Here is a 16,803-nt window from a genome sequence, read left to right as displayed (position 1 = left end):
CTGAATCTGCTCATCTTTAATGAAATGAATAAATGTAAAGTATTCTGATTTCTCCAGGGAAATGGTCACTTAAAATAATTATGAAGAGAGTAAAAGACATTTCTTATAACTCTTCCAACCACCCAGTGAAGTCCACTGTAGAGATTTTGTTTAATTCAGGCAGAGAGAATGTTTCACATGAACTCTAATTTGTCAAGAATGAATGAACAGTACCAGAAGTGAATTTCAGTGTAACTATGAAGCTGAACTAGATGCTGCCCATAATTAACTGAATTAATTTCTATTCCTTTTTTCTAATATATTAAGTGGAACATGAACAACTACTTTATTAAACAATTTAATAAAGGAAAAAGACACAGGGTTACATGATCAGTAAAGCAAATTGCTTAGGAGACACTCTCTGAACATGATGTCATTTAATGAGCTTTAACGAAAGAAGAGATAAATGAGTAAATACATAAGATGAAAAAAACCACTTTGAATATTAATGCATTACTAAGGGAGACTTCCACCCAACACAACAGAAAGAATTATTTAAAAAATTTTTATTTCATTTAAAACACCTGAGATGAAGCGGAACCACTCAAAAGGTCCTCTCTCAGACTGTCGAAGGGACACTATTTGGACTTTGATTCTCATGTATTTTTTTTTAAACAGAGTCATTTTCTTACCCTGAGCATCAGTGAAATTGCCATTAACCAGTTTATCAGAGGGCCATTGCGAATATTTACTTGATGGTCAAGATTTAGGGAGGGCAGGATATCGAAATGTTTTAAGAACTAAAGCCATGAAGATGCTTTCTAGCCTTATTTGCCAATGTTAAATGTTATTTTTAAAATTCAATTTTAAATAGCTCAGTGAATCACAGGAATCCTTAAAAGGCACATCAAACTTAATTGTGATGGAAAGAATGGAAGGAAATGTGTATCTTAATAGCATAAGCCATTACACTTAACTGAAATAAATATAATTAAAATGTATACTTTTAATGTATATTTTCATAAAAAGTATGTTATTTTTATTGTATTATTTAATGTACATTTAGTTGGTGAGATAACCACATGAAGCTAAATTATTCCAAGAGATTTTATTTTTATTATTTTGTATTTAAACTTTTTTTAATGCTTATTTATTTTTGAGACAGAGAGAGAGTGTGTGCAAGTGGCGGGGAGGGGCAGAGAGAGGGAGACAGAGAATCCGATGCAGGCTCTACTCAGACAGCAGAGAGCCCGATGGGGGACTCACACTCACCAACCATGAGGTCATGATCTGAGCTGAAGTCGGGCACTTAACCAACTAAGCCACCCAGGCACCCTTCCAAGAGATTTTAAATGCTGTAATTGGACCAGACATACAAGTGGGATTTAATCTAACAACAACAACAACAACAACAAAAATAGCTTAAAATATCTTAAACTGTTCCTAGGTAGGAATAATATTGTGGATGGTAGGGCTGTTATTCTAATACTGGTGTATGTGCAACATGAGGAAAAGAAGCAAATGAAAATTAACGTGATATTACGATTTTATCTAATGTTATTCATAGCCAGGGTTCTAATCATGAAATAAAGGAAATATAAATGTTCAACTGATAAAAGGGGGGAGGGGCGAACCTAAAAGTGTTGTAGTCTTAAGTTTGAATGATACATTTAAATTACGCTCATAGACATTTTATTTGAAAATAAAATATATGTGTTTGCTGGCCCTCTCCACTGAAATTACCTAGAAAGGATGATCGAACTCATAGTAATTATCACAGCTAGTGCCCAGATTCTTAATGTTCCTAATCAATCCCAGATTTCCTAATCAATGGAAGGAGGACTCTTGAGAGAAATGACTCAGTCCAGTTCTCATACAGAAAAGTATAGCATGAGCCTGGGGACACTTGTCATCCAAGGTGGGAAGGAAGCAATCAAAGAGGAAAAGTGTACTGCCCAAAAGGGAAGAGTTTTCCCCCAGCAGATGCACTCCAAAGAGATAGTGATCCCAATTTAAATCTCTCTTGAAATGTTTAAGTCAATCACTAATGTGACCTACAACAAAAGCAAAATTTATAAAGCCATGAATTCATAACAATACCCACAAAAAGATACTAGAAAACCAACCCTAACTACAGAATACATATAAAGTAGGCATTCACCTGGAAAATGACAGATTAAGAACAGAACCGTCTTGCAGTACATAATGAATTAATGATCCAGCCATTGATAAACAAAGCCTGCTAAGAAAAAAAAAAAAGAAGAAGACAATTAGACATGTATGTCCTGCTAAAAGTTTAAATTCCATCTCTAGAGTAGTCTTACAAAAAAACGTTCCCAAACCTAAACCTGGATTGAGCCTCTAAATCTAGCAACTAGAGGCAGTCATGAAGACGAGCTTGCAATCAAGTGAAGCATGACTGCACATTGCCCTCTATAAATAATAACAGATTTTCTTATTGCCTATTAGTTGGGCTTTTAGGGGAAAAACAAAATACCATTTCATTACTGCAACAAAACTGATCTATAAGATTACCATATTATATACTTGAAAGTTGCAGAGGGGCGCCTGGGTGGCTCAGTCAGTTAAGTGTCCGACTTCGGCTCAGGTCATGATCTCACAGCTTATGAGTTCAAGCCCTGTGTGGGGCTCTGTGCTGACAGCTCAGAGCCTGGAGCCTGCTTCAGATTCTGTCTCTCTCTCTCTCTCTGTCCCTCCCCCACTCACGCTCTGTCTCTCTCTGTCTCTCAAAAACCAATAAACATTTAAAAATTTTTTTAAATAAATAAATAAAAGAAAGTTGCTGAGAGAGTAAACCTTAAATGTTCTCACCACAAAAAAAAGGGTAAATATACGAGTGATAAATGTGTTAACTACACCTATCCTGGTAATCATTTCATACATACAACTGTATAAATTCAAAACATTGTACCCTTAACCTTACACAGTGTTACATGTCAATTATATCTCAATAAAACTAAAAAAAAAAAAAAAAAAAAAAAGTGATTTGAACCAGGGTATCACTCTCTATGACATACAGCCACATCTGCAAAAATTCTCTTTTACTGAGCGCTCCTTTAACTAGGATAAATAAATGAAGTCTACATGGTCATAAATTTGAGTTAGGCCTACCTATTTCTTCCATTTTTCTGCCTACTCTGTTCTAATTCCCCTCTTCCAGTAAGTAATTCCCAAACAAATGTGCATCCCAGCTGTGATTTAGTTCTGCACTAGTGACTGTATTATTTGATTATATAAAATCGTTTTGTATATTTTACATTAAATGCATGTTTTGTTATTTTATTTAGATATAAAACACATTTAATATTAAGTAGCTACGGGGCACCTAGGTGGCTCAGTTGGTTAATCAGTGTAATAGCATTTTTTTAAAATGTGAGTATGATATGTGCATCATAATAGTTATTATTTAATTAGAATTATGAAATGGCCTTACTTCTCAATGTCTCAACACTAACAAAGCCTAAGAATAAACAACAACAAAAAGGGTATATGTTCAAAAGTTCGTATTTCCAGAAGCTTAAAAATAAATTAGATTCTGAGTTTTATTTTTGTAAGAAAGTCGGTTTCACAACTTTTTATTACTCATGAAATATTAGGTAATTGTGATTAATGGAAGTAATTATTTTATAGAAGACAACATTTCAGGTTCTCTGTGGGATATGAAGGTGAACATAACCATTCTCAAGGGAGATTCACCATAGAGAAGAGCTAAAAGGCTACTGAGAAATGCAAGGCTTCCAGAAATCCCTCATGGTCTCCCATATAGCACAGATCTGGCCTGGACTTGGCTTTGTTCCCAGGAGATCAACGAACAACTTTCTTTTGAGGTCAAAACAAGGAGACTTGGAAAATTTGAGCTATGAGTGCAACCAGACGGAAGCCAATTTTAAGAATCTGTCCTCAGAACCCAACGATGTTATATCCCTGTCATTTCTCTCTTTAAATATAGCTTTAAGTTTTTATATCGACATTATTGAAGAGGACTGTCATATTATTTCAATATATTTTTAAGCTTTCTGACATTGTATTTTTATTTCCTGAACTATTTCCTTTGAGTCATCGAAAATAGAGACAAAACAAATCAAATCTGATCAGAGTGAACTTTGCTAAAGTCTGGCAAGGAAGCAATGAGGTGCATTCTAATCTTCACAGCCCAAATTGGACTCTTTAAAATTTAAAGGAGTTAACTGTCATAATTTTACAAAACCAAATCTACAGCATAGCACAGCTGGGAATTAACTGAATAGGTTAGTACCAATGGTAGACATTCTTCTTTATGTTTCTGGAATACCCTTATGGATCAGAGGTCTCATGTAAAACATAAGTGTGAGGCATAATTACAAGAGAATCAAACACTTTTTCATAAAGCTAATAGCTCAGAAGGAAGATTCAAACAGAATATAGAACCGACAGAGCTACTAAGATCTGAGGCAACTAGTTACTTTCCCAGTTTGTACCACAGTGTAATACACAAAATGGATAAATAATGTATGTCCCTTTAAGCTCAAAAGTAAAAATGTTTCTATATGTACATTTCTAGCAAGTCACAGAAGATGTCAAACATTAATGATTTCAGTGGAATTACAAGACAAACCAGTGAGTATGTTCTCTGTTAAATAAAATAATTAGGTTATTTATTCAATCATATAGTAAATACATATGTATTATTACATAATATATAAATATAATGTCCTTACATAATCTTGAACTATACCAAAAATATTAATGTAAAAATAAATTAATAAGTAATAATTTATAACCTATTTTGTTAAGAAAGTTATCGATTACTTATATCGTACCAAGTATAATGGTTATTACTTTAGTCTTCTAAATTTCACTTTTACCTTGTGATGGAATTAAGATTATCCATTTATGCTTCTAGGTAGTGGCATCCTTTAATAAATACTTGACAGAAAAGAAAGAAAAAATGCATATCTCTTAATTTTTCAAGAAGATTCTAATGATTTGTATAAATTGGACAAAGCAAGAAGTACTGATTTTATTTATCATCTTTCAATGATGATAAATCATCACTCTCAATGATGTGAGTTACTGTATGAAGATTTCCAAACTTCTGGTACATTTCAAATAAGAAAACTAGTAAATAAAGCAAAACTCACAAATGTGTATGAAAACCAAATACAAACAATAGAGTTCAATTGAAAATAAGATCAGCATGGATTATAGAATATACTTTAGAATTGTATCCATGACGGTGATATTGATCATCATGAATTATATCTTTCATCTCCTCCCTTTAATATTCTTGCCACCTAAATATCTTTAAGAGAAGAAAAAGGAGAGGGAGACAGACAGAGACAGAGAGACAGGGAGAGAGAGACCGAGAAATGAACCACACAGTGATCACAGAGTTTGTCCTGCTTGGCCTTTCTGATGATCCTGACCTTCAGATTGTGATTTTCCTCTTCTTATTTATCACATACATATTAAGTGTCGCTGGAAACCTGACTATCATCACTCTAACCTTGGTGGACCCTCATCTACAGACACCAATGTATTTCTTCCTCCGAAACTTCTCTTTCTTAGAAATCTCATTTACAACTGTCTGTATTCCTAGATTTCTAGGAGCAATTATCACCAGGGATAAAACTATTTCCTTTAACAATTGTGCAGCCCAACTCTTTTTCTTTATTTTCATGGGGGTGACAGAATTTTACATTCTCACTGCCATGTCCTATGACCGCTACATTGCCATCTGCAAGCCTCTGCATTACACCGCCATCATGAACAGGAAACTCTGCACCTGGCTTGTGCTCTGTGCGTGGCTGGGAGGGTTCCTGACCATTTTCCCACCCCTCATGCTTCTGCTCCAGCTGGATTACTGTGCTTCCAATGTCATTGATCACTTTGCATGTGACTATTTTCCCCTTTTACGACTGTCTTGTTCAGATACATGGTTTCTAGAAGTCATCGGTTTTTACTTTGCGTTGGTTGCTTTGCTATTCACTCTGGCATTGGTGATTTTATCTTACATGTATATTATCAGAACTATTTTGAGAATCCCATCTGCCAGTCAGAGAAAAAAGGCTTTCTCCACATGTTCCTCTCATATGATTGTCATCTCCATCTCTTATGGAAGCTGTATATTCATGTACGCTAATCCCTCTGCAAAAGAAAGGGCATCATTGACCAAGGGAGTAGCTATTCTCAATACCTCTGTTGCCCCCATGCTGAACCCCTTCATTTACACTCTGAGAAACCAGCAAGTGAAGCAAGCCTTCAAAGATGTGGTCCATAAAGTAGTATTTTCTTCAAATAAATGAAATATTTATTTTGGCAAACAAAGGACATGCTAAAGAGTAAGTAGGTAAAATCTTAAAATTCCTAAATATCTGTATCCGTATGCTTGTTCCCATAGTCTCTTATATGCCACCTTACAGTTAACTTAATGTTTTTCCAGTCCATTTCCACTTCCACACCCAGATTTCCCCAATGCATGGTTTATTCACTTCTTTTAAAATATGGTAAACTTTATTTCTCCTACAAAATTTTTGGGTATGGATTTCTTTAAGACATACCCTGTAACAGAATGTGAAAAACAGTTTTAATTCTATTAATAAAAAATCCCTAAAAAATACATATAACAGCATATCATACTTTGAATGTAGAGTTTCAAAATCAGTGTGTGATTTTTTTTGTGTTTTCAAGATATTCATTGGTAATTTCTTAACATTTAAAAATATACACTTCCTATATATCGTATGTTACATTCATTCCTTAGAAGTAATATGGAGTAGTGAATTACACTTTAAATGTAGAGCTTTATATTTTGTGAAATTTAGTGCATATTATCAAGGAAAATATTGATCATGATATTGAGCACTATTTATAGAATTTCCATGTTCTGTGTCATTTAAATATATATATATATATATATATATATATATATATATATATATATATATTTGTTAAAAATTCAAAATAAATATGATAAAACTAAAACACATGCCACTTTCCTAGTTCATTGAGCATAATTTGTCAGTAGTGCATATATTTCTCCAGGGTTGGCTAATGAAGATTTCGTTTGTTTGATTGGACCATTTTTCTCTGTTTCTTCACGTTCCTACTACCTTTTTATTGTTATGTACACATTTGAAAACACAACCATCTCTCACAGTCTTGTAAAACCAGATTTGTGCAGAGCAAGACCATCACCATTCAGTCCCCCTAGAGATTCTGGAGGCCTCTCAAGCCTTTTCTAAGGATGTGCATTCTCAGAATTTCACATGGATATTCCTAGTTAGATTTTACTCATTTTTTGCTTTTCATGGAGCTTGTAATTTCTTTCTGAGCTCTGTTTCTGTCTGGGGTAACTCGGGTCCTGGAAGCAACGGCAGGCCATCCAGATCCTTTTTGTTCTCAGCAGCCCATAGTCACCTAGAGTATGTCAGGATCCCTGAGTTAACAAACAAATGTTTTTATTTTACCTTCACTTATTCCTTCTGCAACACTCTTCCTTACGTTATGGAAATCTGACTTTGTGAATTATATTATTTTCCTTCTCTTTAAAGCATTTCTTTTAACATTTCCTTCAAGCTTGGAACACTGACAAAACATACACTTAAGTTTCTGTTTGTCCAAGGAATTCTTTATTTCTTCAGGTTTTTTTTTTTGTTGTTTTCTTCTGTTTTGTTGGATTTTCAATTCTATGCTTATGTCACCTCTCTGTTCTTACATTCCATCTGCTTTATCCAGGAGAGCCCTTATCATATTAGTCATAGTTGGTTTAAATTTCCAGTCTAATCATTCTAACACCTCTGTCATGTCTGGTTCTGAATCATTCTCTGCCTCTTCAAAACTTTTTTTTTTTTCCTTTTTTAACTCTGTACTGTTTTCTTGACAACCAGACATGATGCACTGGGTAAAAAGAACTGGAGCAAATAGCCTTTAGGGGCTGTGAGAGTCAGGCATCGGGGGAGGGGAAGGATTCCACAGTCCTATGATTAGGTCTCAGTCTCTTAGTGAGCCTAGGCCTCTGGACTGTGAACTTCATAAGGGTTTCTCAGTTCTTTCTCCCCAGTTCAGTCAGACAGGAAACTTAGAGTGGGCTAGAGTTGGGTATTTCCCTTGTCCTACGTGGAAGGCTAGAGGACACTGGAGTTGGGTATTTCTCTCCCTGGGTCAGTTAAGCACTGATAGTGTTCCAGCAGGTTTGTCTCTGGCCATCTAAGATTTCTGTGAGGGCAGGCTCTCTCAACAACAACACAGTGCTCTGATGCATTTCAAAATGGTTCCTTTTCTCTTGCCCCTGACAGAAGCATGAGGTGACTTTTCTCTGACATTCACTATCTGAACCTGGTTGAGCTCCTGGAAGCATATCTCAAAAATGGGACGGGGGCCTCATATATCTTGGTCCCCCCAGAGCTTTTAACTCTGTGTTTCCTCCCTGAACCTCCACAAATTATCAGTTTACTTCCGGTTTTCCTGTGCTGGCACTGGACCTTGTGGTAGTTTTGGCTCCCAAGTCTCTGTTCCCTTAAACCTTCACTTCTTGTATTTATCTGTCTGATTTTCAATCTTAAGGACAGTGATTTGCCTTCCCTAAGGATACAAAGAGAGTGGATTTTTCAATCTGTTCATCTTTTTTCCTTATTGTTAGACTTGAGTGGTGATTTGCAACTCCTTACTTGCAGAACTGGACACTGAAGGTGTCCTCTGTCTTCAAACATATTGTTTTTCCATTTAATCTCACATCTCCATATGTTCGTTTCATGAGTATCGGTGCATATCAAGCCACTCCTTACAGAAACAGAAGGCTCCACATAATGTTTTATTTAATTCTCTAAAAACTTTCAAATTCATTGTTAATCTTATTTTATAAATGAAGAAAGGCCTTTAACAATTTTCCAAGATTGCAACATAAATATCATAGCTTGCATTTGAACCTCTCTCTCTTGGACCTAGATTCCATTTTAAAAATCTTTCTGGTAAACTGCCTCCCATTGGTGTTCTTGTATATCACAAGCACTTATATATCAATCAAAAAATATTTTTTTGAAAATTTTGAGCCCTAATGTAACAAAGTTTTGTATACTTGAAAACTTGAGTAGAAATTAAAGAAATCTGTTAAAATAGTTTTAATAGATATGCTGGTTATGCTGATTAGTCGTGATATGAACAATTAGATCATCAGCCCCAAATTACTTTGACCTCCAAATATAATTTTATTAGATATGATGGTTGAATCAGGATAAATTAGAGTGTTTAACAAGCAAAGAATCACTATTTTGGGGAAACTTTTGATGAACATGTGATTCAACAGAAAGCTTAGAACATGTTGAAAGTGGACTTTTGTATAAATTCATGTTAGAAAAATGACTCAGAAATAATGAGGTCAATAGGGCATATTACCTAGTATAATGGAGTAAGTTTGCTGATTAAAAACTGGCTTGGTGTAGTAGAAAAAGTTCTGAACTGAGAAACAGGTTACTTTATTTATATCTTTCACAACATTTTCTCTCATCGGTTTACCCTTGATTTTGGTTATTATAGGACAGTGGGACTCGTATCTATTTTGATTCCATTTTATTCCCAGTGTTTTGTATACTATTTAAAGATAGCAGGTCCTGGAAAGATATTTGTTGAATGAAAACAAATAGTGCATGAGTCAACAAGCTTCTTTTTTTGCTGTTTCTAAAATGGACAAAAAGGAATCTGAATTGTAAAATCATGACACATTTCCAGATATTATGCTTTCATTAATTACAGGGTTAAACCCAGCACATCTTTCAAATGGAAAAGGACCTTCTGGATTGTAGATCCTTCTCAAGAATTAGCACTATTTCTATTTTGGGAGAATGATTCTTGGAAAATGTTGAAGACCTCAATGAGTATTTAATCCATATTTTTTCACGCCTTTCGATGGGAACCACTAAGCACTGAACTCTATCCCACTCTTTTTATTGCTCTGCATTCAGCATTTCTAAACAATTTATGTGATACTACTAGCTTGGAGAGTCACTTTAATGGAGACATTTTAGTGTATGATAAAAATGTAATGTTTTCATGTAAGATTAAGTTGTCCCAGTATTTAACTCACCAAGAAAAGAAGTGGGGGCCTCAATTTGTCAAAGAAATTCTGATTTAGGAAATTCAGGAGACCTCTCCCAAAAGCTTTGCAACTAAGTTATTTTCTCACTTAGATAATGTGCAAAATATCCCATCCGTTTCTGGCTTACTTCACATGCCCTTTGTAACTTTTTGGGTATTATCACAAAAGTTTGCTGTTCCAATATTGGTGCAAATGTTGATAACATTTTTATAATCCCTTAGTGTACTTTCCTCTAAGCCCTTGTTGGCACATTTGATTCACTGGAGTAATAGCCATGAGAGACAGTTATTTATGGTAGATAAAACATGTACCTATGCAAGTGAAAGTCCATATAGAATCTTTGTCCAGAAAGGCCAAAGCAACTCCAAACCTAGCTTGTCTTCACTATTTTTGCTCCCATAATTACAACGGAAAATGAGTAATAGAATATAAACTATGATTTTTAGGAATACTGAATCTCCTAACCTAAAACTGAAATAGTTGTCAATGTGGATTTTTATCATTGCAACCAGCTGATGCAGAACGTTTGTATGACAAGTAGAGGTAAGGCTGTAAAGTTGAAGCCAATGAAAAATTTCCTTTTCTTAGCACTGATTCATTCATTCTTTTTTTTTAATGTTTTTTAATGTTTATTTCTGAGACAGAGAGAGACAGAGCATGAGTGGGGGAGGGGCAGAGAGGGAGAGACACAAAATCATTACCTGAGCCAAAGTCGGTTGCTCAACCGACTGAGCCACCCAGCACCCCTGATTCATTCATTCTTAACTCAACTTTTCATCAGATCATATAGAAAAATTAGGGGTTGCTATTTCTTTCTGAATGTATCAAGGATTATGAAAAATGAGCATGTTACATTTCCTATTTCTCATAATTTATTCCTTTATTAATTTTCAGAATTATTTTCTCTGAGTTTGGTCTCCCCCATTGAATATAGGTGTTGAAAACTAGTTAGCCCATGCTCAATTCTATCATTTAGTAGCTGTCTGACCTTGTTTATGTTATTTAACCTCTCTCATTGTCAGTTTCTTTTAACCAACACAGGGTTATAAAAATTAGTTAATGAGGTAAGAACATACAGCATTAGCAGTCTCTCACATGAGGGACTACAAAAATGGTTTTGTTATTTTGCACTGGGGCTCTATTCCTCATGTGATCACTGATTTTATTTTTAGGAATAATAAAGATACTAGTATATGCTGTCTGGGAGTACATGCTATAAAATTTTTGTACAATTTAATTTTACTTTGTATTTAAATTAGCTCTATATCCATAATATGTTATTCTCATTTTAAAATTTAAAAATATTCTAAAACTCAGAGAGATTAAGTAACTTGTCCAAAGTTATAATACTATACTATAATGTAGCTAAGTTGCATTTTTAACTTTAAACTACTTAATTTCTCTTTGAGTGCAAAGCCCACAGGTTGCCCCAATAATACCATGCATTATAAATTAATATTAAATTCTGATGCCTTAGGTTTTATAAAAAGACCTTTCCCTTTTTAAATTGAAAATGATCTACAAATATAGTTACCTGGTTAGCAGACTGAGATAATCAGGGTTTAAGTAGAACACCTACCTATGAAAACCTACAGATTTAGAAGTGATTTAGATGATTACTGTTTTCCTTCATTATTCCTATTCATATTGGCTGGTGCTCTGATCTGACTTGGGATTTAAATATCCCCTTTCTATTAGAATAAAAAAGCAAGGTCATATCTTTTTTTCAGAGGACTCAGGTAAACTGCATTCTGAACACACTTTAGGAATACTCTAAGGCATTACTAAAATAATAATCCGAAAAAGAATCTAAATTGGTTCATCTTATGAGATTTTTTGCATTCAGTCACCATGAAGTTCTTACATGATATTAGATGTCACCAAACATACGTCAAAAATGGAATGAATCATTCCAGAAAAAAAATAGTACTTGGTGTAAACCAATTACTCAAGATATCAGATTAAACCAGCATTTTGCTCTCTACTTTGACAAACTGGCCTAACATACAGACCTAAAACCAAGAAAAAGATTGTCAAGTGAGAGAGACATAGAGAATTGGAACACTGCGTAGTAATGTGCATACAAATTGCCTTGAGGATATACGCATTCACACCTTTTTTGGGAGTTTTAACTTGAGAGATTTCAGCACACATAGAGAATGCAGAATGATACAGTTAGTTTCCAACTAAAGTGTGGAATTTAGGGAGACTCTAACCATCTCTCCTAATTATTAAAAAAAAACAAACAAGGAAACACAAGCTCTTATACCTTAATAGGTCTTTTTAAATTGTTGCATTTTAAGTTGGACATAGGAAGACACTATTCTCTTCTCAACAGAGCCATCCTTAAAATTCATATGAAATGGCAGAGGTGTCCTAAAAGTCATTTATTTAAATAAAATATTTAGTTGGTGCTTATTATTTTATTCACATGCATCAGTTATTTCATTTAGCACAACAGCAAGTATTTGTTCATTAAATAGGTTAATTTTCACTTTCATGAGCCACCCAACATAGTTCAACAAAGACACCCAGGATGGGTTAAAATTCCTTGAAACAAAAAGGGGCAGGGAGCATACTAAATTTGTGATCATAAGTTACATGTGACAGGGAAGAAGAAATATGGATGAGTGGTTAGGAAGGAAAGCCTAAAATGATGTTTTAGATTCTTGGATAACTTTTTCATTACTCCACCAAAAACATCACAGAAATGGTTGAGAGATCAAAGGATCTATACAGCTATTAATTATAGAGGATTGTTAATCAAGAACAATGACCTTTATTTTTTTAAAGTTTTTTTAATGTTTATTTTTGAGAGAGAGTGTGTGAGCAGGTGAGGGGCAGAGAGAAGAGGGTAGATCTGAAGCAGGCTCTGCTGACAGCACAGAGCTGCTGTGGTGCTCAAACTCATGAACTGTGAGATCAAGACCAGACCCTAATCGAGCCACCCAGGCACCTCAAGAACAATGACCTAACTGAAATATCTATTACACACTTGAATTGCCATAAGTTTGTTTACAAAATATGTCATTGTGATGTCTTTTTCCTCAAGTAAGTGCTCCTCAGCCTGTTTTCTCCAGTCCCTAAGAAATACTCATTTCTTGTGAACCTCACATACTTTCCCAATAGCATTAGCACTATCCATCTTACCTCAAATGTACCTTCTAATCAACAGCAATATTTTTGGCTACACAGGGGAAGTGAGTGAGAAGACAGCTCAAAGATGTAAGAGAAAAAAACAAAAAATTTCACAGTATTATGATGCATTATATACTACAAATCAACAATCTGACATCTTTAAACTAAAAATTCTATTGCAAAACTTCTCTCAGGACACTGAACTGAAAACCTAATTATTTAATGAGAATGCCCAGAGTAAGGGATAGGATAATGGACCAGTTCAATTCATTGAGGGAACTTTTAGCTTCTCTCTAAAATGCACTGATGATGATGATGATGATGATTATAATTCAGGAAGAGAAAATAAAGGGATTTCATGTGCTATCTCCTTGATTACTCCCAGGTATTGACAAAATAAAGCTTCTACAAGTAAAGGCTAACGTACATAGAAAGGAAGATATAAAACTACTATACGCGATAGAAAGCAGAAGACATATACAGAGAGAATACACTACAAGGTTTAGATGGAAGAAATTTTGAAGGAAAAAAGTTCTGTAGAAGATCATGTTTATTTTAGATACTCATACAATTTTGCTTCCTTAGCCCATGAAATATGTAAATCCAATCTACTAAATTTCTGCTCTGCCTTTTCCATATTCTGTACACTGTAGAATCTGAGGACATTAACATTATGGCAATGAATTCATTATCTGTGGCTTGAGATGAGGAGTAGGTGGTTGAAAGGAGAATATGAGCCAGAATGAAAACAGAAATTTGTCACACTGTTAAAGATTTAACATCAATGACTTTCAAATTTTGGAGACCTCCCCATTTGAAGGACTTTTTTCCTGACACATTTGTCTTTCTATATTTTACAGGTAAGTAATAATACAGGAAATTTGGTGAGAGGAATGAGGAAATGAGACACTTTTATTGTGGTTGGAAAAAGGACAAGGAGTTTCCCAATAAGAAGGCAACCCTTGAGAGAAGTATTTCTGTGTCAACAGGCAGGATTTCTATTCCCGTTATCAAACATTCAGAAAAACCTGGGTTAAAATCCCTGTTTTCTCATTTAGGGTATATGACTCAGATAAGATTTTTAATAACTGTTTTAGATTCAGTTTCCAATCTGTAAAATAAGGATTTTGAGAAGAAACATTCTATGTAAAATACAGAGTGTGCCGTATGGCAAAAACGTACTTTAAAACGTGTTACCTACTTTTATTAAGTTGTCTTAAAGATCGCCTAAATTAAATCAGTGTGGTATAATATGTTTACTTCCGGAGACATATTCCAGCAGTATCCATGAATAATCCTCTAATCCTTCTATTTGTGCTTTTCCCTCTAGATTATACAAGAGAAGAAAAATATGAGAAACCACACAGAAATAACAGAGTTCATCCTCCTGGGATTGTCAGATGACCCACAGCTTCAGGTGGTGATCTTTGTCTCTCTGCTCATCACCTACATGCTCAGCATCACTGGCAACCTGACCATTATCACCCTTACCCTGCTGGATTCCCACCTCCAGACCCCCATGTATTTCTTCCTCAGAAACTTCTCCTTATTAGAGGTTTCATTCACAACTGTCAGCATACCCAAGTTCCTGGGCACTATGATTACAGGAGATAAAACCATTTCCTTTAATGATTGTATGACTCAGTTTTTTTTTTTTCATTCTCTTGGGAGTCACTGAATTTTGCCTTCTGGCCGCCATGTCCTATGACCGTTACATTGCCATCTGCAAACCTCTGCATTACATGACCATCATGAATCACAGAGTCTGCATACTCCTTGTCTTCGCTTCATGGCTGGCTTCATTCTTAATCATATTCCCATTACTTATGCTGTTCATACAGCTTGATTACTGTAGGTCCAATGTTATAGACCATTTTACCTGTGATTATTTCCCCTTACTACACCTTTCTTGTTCAGACACAAAATTCCTAGAGATAGTGGGTTTTTCCTGCGCTGTGCTTACTCTACTGTTCACTTTGGCATTCATAATTCTGTCCTACATATATATCATCAGAACAATTTTGAGTATTCCTTCTGCTAGTCAGAGGACAAAGGCCTTTTCCACCTGTTCTTCCCACATGATCGTCATCTCCATCTCCTATGGCAGCTGCATTTTCATGTATATTAATCCATCAGCAAAAGACAGAGTGTCTCTGAGCAAGGGAGTTGCTGTGCTAAACACCTCAGTGGCCCCCATGCTGAACCCCTTTATTTATAGCCTAAGGAATCAGCAAGTCAGGCGAGCCTTCATGGACAGGGCAAGAAAGATTGTATTCTTCTCAAGAAAATGAAAAAAATTAAAAGTACTGTCATAAATTAAAGGCATAATGAAGAATAGTTAAAAAATAGGGCCCCTCAAAAATCTATTAAATACACATAGCCTCACTGGAGTTATTTTTCATTGCTTTTATTTCTATTGCCAGCAGTTTACTGAGGATATTTGAATATATATATATATGTACATATATATATATATATATTTTTTTTTTTTCTATTCAAATTCCATCCCTCTTTCATTCATTTCCCCACCTTTGAGCTAGTCTTTCCACTCTGTAACTATGAGCTTGGCGTCAGTTCCTTCTTTTAAACAGTTTTAAATTCCAGTTTTTCCACAGTAATTCTTAGAGAATAAAGAGACAGAAAAAGAGCAAGAGCATTGGGGAGAAAACTGTGTTTTATAATTTCATCAGAAATACTCTTTAGAAATTCAGAAAATATTCAATCAAGTTTAACATTATTTTAAATTTACTATACAAAGACTGTAAATAAAGCTTGACAGTCTTCTTAGAATATTGCAGTTACTATCCTCTCCATATTATAGCACTATTAGTAATTATATAAGATACAGTACCACTGAAAGAGAAATTTAATTATATATATTTTGAGAAATCAAAAACCATCTTTCATTACCCAGTTTAAAATTTTCTGTGCCACATAATTTATCAATTTAAAACATAATTAGGAAAATTTGAATTAATCCCTTTTTTTTTTTTTTTTGGAATTCCATAATTATCAGATACACAATACCAGTTCTTCAAAAAAAAACCAAAAAAACCTGAAGAAATAAATATTCCTAGATATCATTTATGACTACATACGGTTCAGGGGTATATTTAAACAAGTGCTTAAACTTTTTTTAAAAAAAATTTTTTTAACGTTTATTTATTTTTGAGACAGAGAGAGACAGAGCATGGTTGGGGGAGGGGCAGAGAGAGAGGGAGACACAGAATCGGTAGCAAGCTCCAGGCTCTGACCCATCAGCCCAGAGCCCGACGCGGGGTTCGAACTCACGGACCGCGAGATAGTGACCTGAGCTGAAGTCGGACACTTAACCGACTGAGCCCCCCAGGCGCCCCAACCGTGCTTAATCTTAAACTGCTCTTTTTGATAATCAATGGGTAAGAGTTATAACTTTCTCTTATCTTTACTGGCTATTTTGATATAACAGTTTATAGGAACAATTCATTTAAGTGCAAATGATGCCTTCTTTATTTCATAATATACTTTGTTCATAATATACATACTTTGTTCATAGAAAACTTATTTAACAAAAATCTATTACAAGCCCCCATCACTGCTTTTATGCTGCACTC

The 16,803-nt window shown here is 34.7% G+C and overlaps 1 protein-coding gene and 1 pseudogene across 1 annotated transcript; both read left to right on the top strand.

Moving 5' to 3' along the window:
• The first annotated feature begins 5,348 nt into the window (after positions 1–5,348).
• On the top strand, positions 5,349–6,284 carry LOC109270230 (olfactory receptor 6C3). Its single transcript, XM_019454648.2, has one exon. The coding sequence runs from the start codon at positions 5,349–5,351 to the stop codon at positions 6,282–6,284; it is 936 nt and encodes a 311-aa protein (XP_019310193.2).
• Positions 6,285–14,544: 8,260 nt separating this feature from the next.
• On the top strand, positions 14,545–15,501 carry LOC109270576 (olfactory receptor 6C1-like; annotated as a pseudogene).
• Positions 15,502–16,803: the final 1,302 nt, after the last annotated feature.

This window comes from Panthera pardus, unplaced genomic scaffold, assembly GCF_024362965.1.
Source record: "Panthera pardus isolate Hobbes unplaced genomic scaffold, ASM2436296v1 HiC_scaffold_6, whole genome shotgun sequence".
NCBI classification, from domain to species: domain Eukaryota; kingdom Metazoa; phylum Chordata; class Mammalia; order Carnivora; family Felidae; genus Panthera; species Panthera pardus.
The sequence above is the reverse complement of the archived record's forward strand: the minus strand, read 5'-3'. Positions and strand labels throughout refer to the sequence as shown.

Coding starts and splice junctions, on each gene's coding strand:
- LOC109270230 (XM_019454648.2), top strand. CDS start 5,349: ATGAACCACACAGTGATCACAGAGTTTGTCCTGCTTGGCCTTTCTGAT.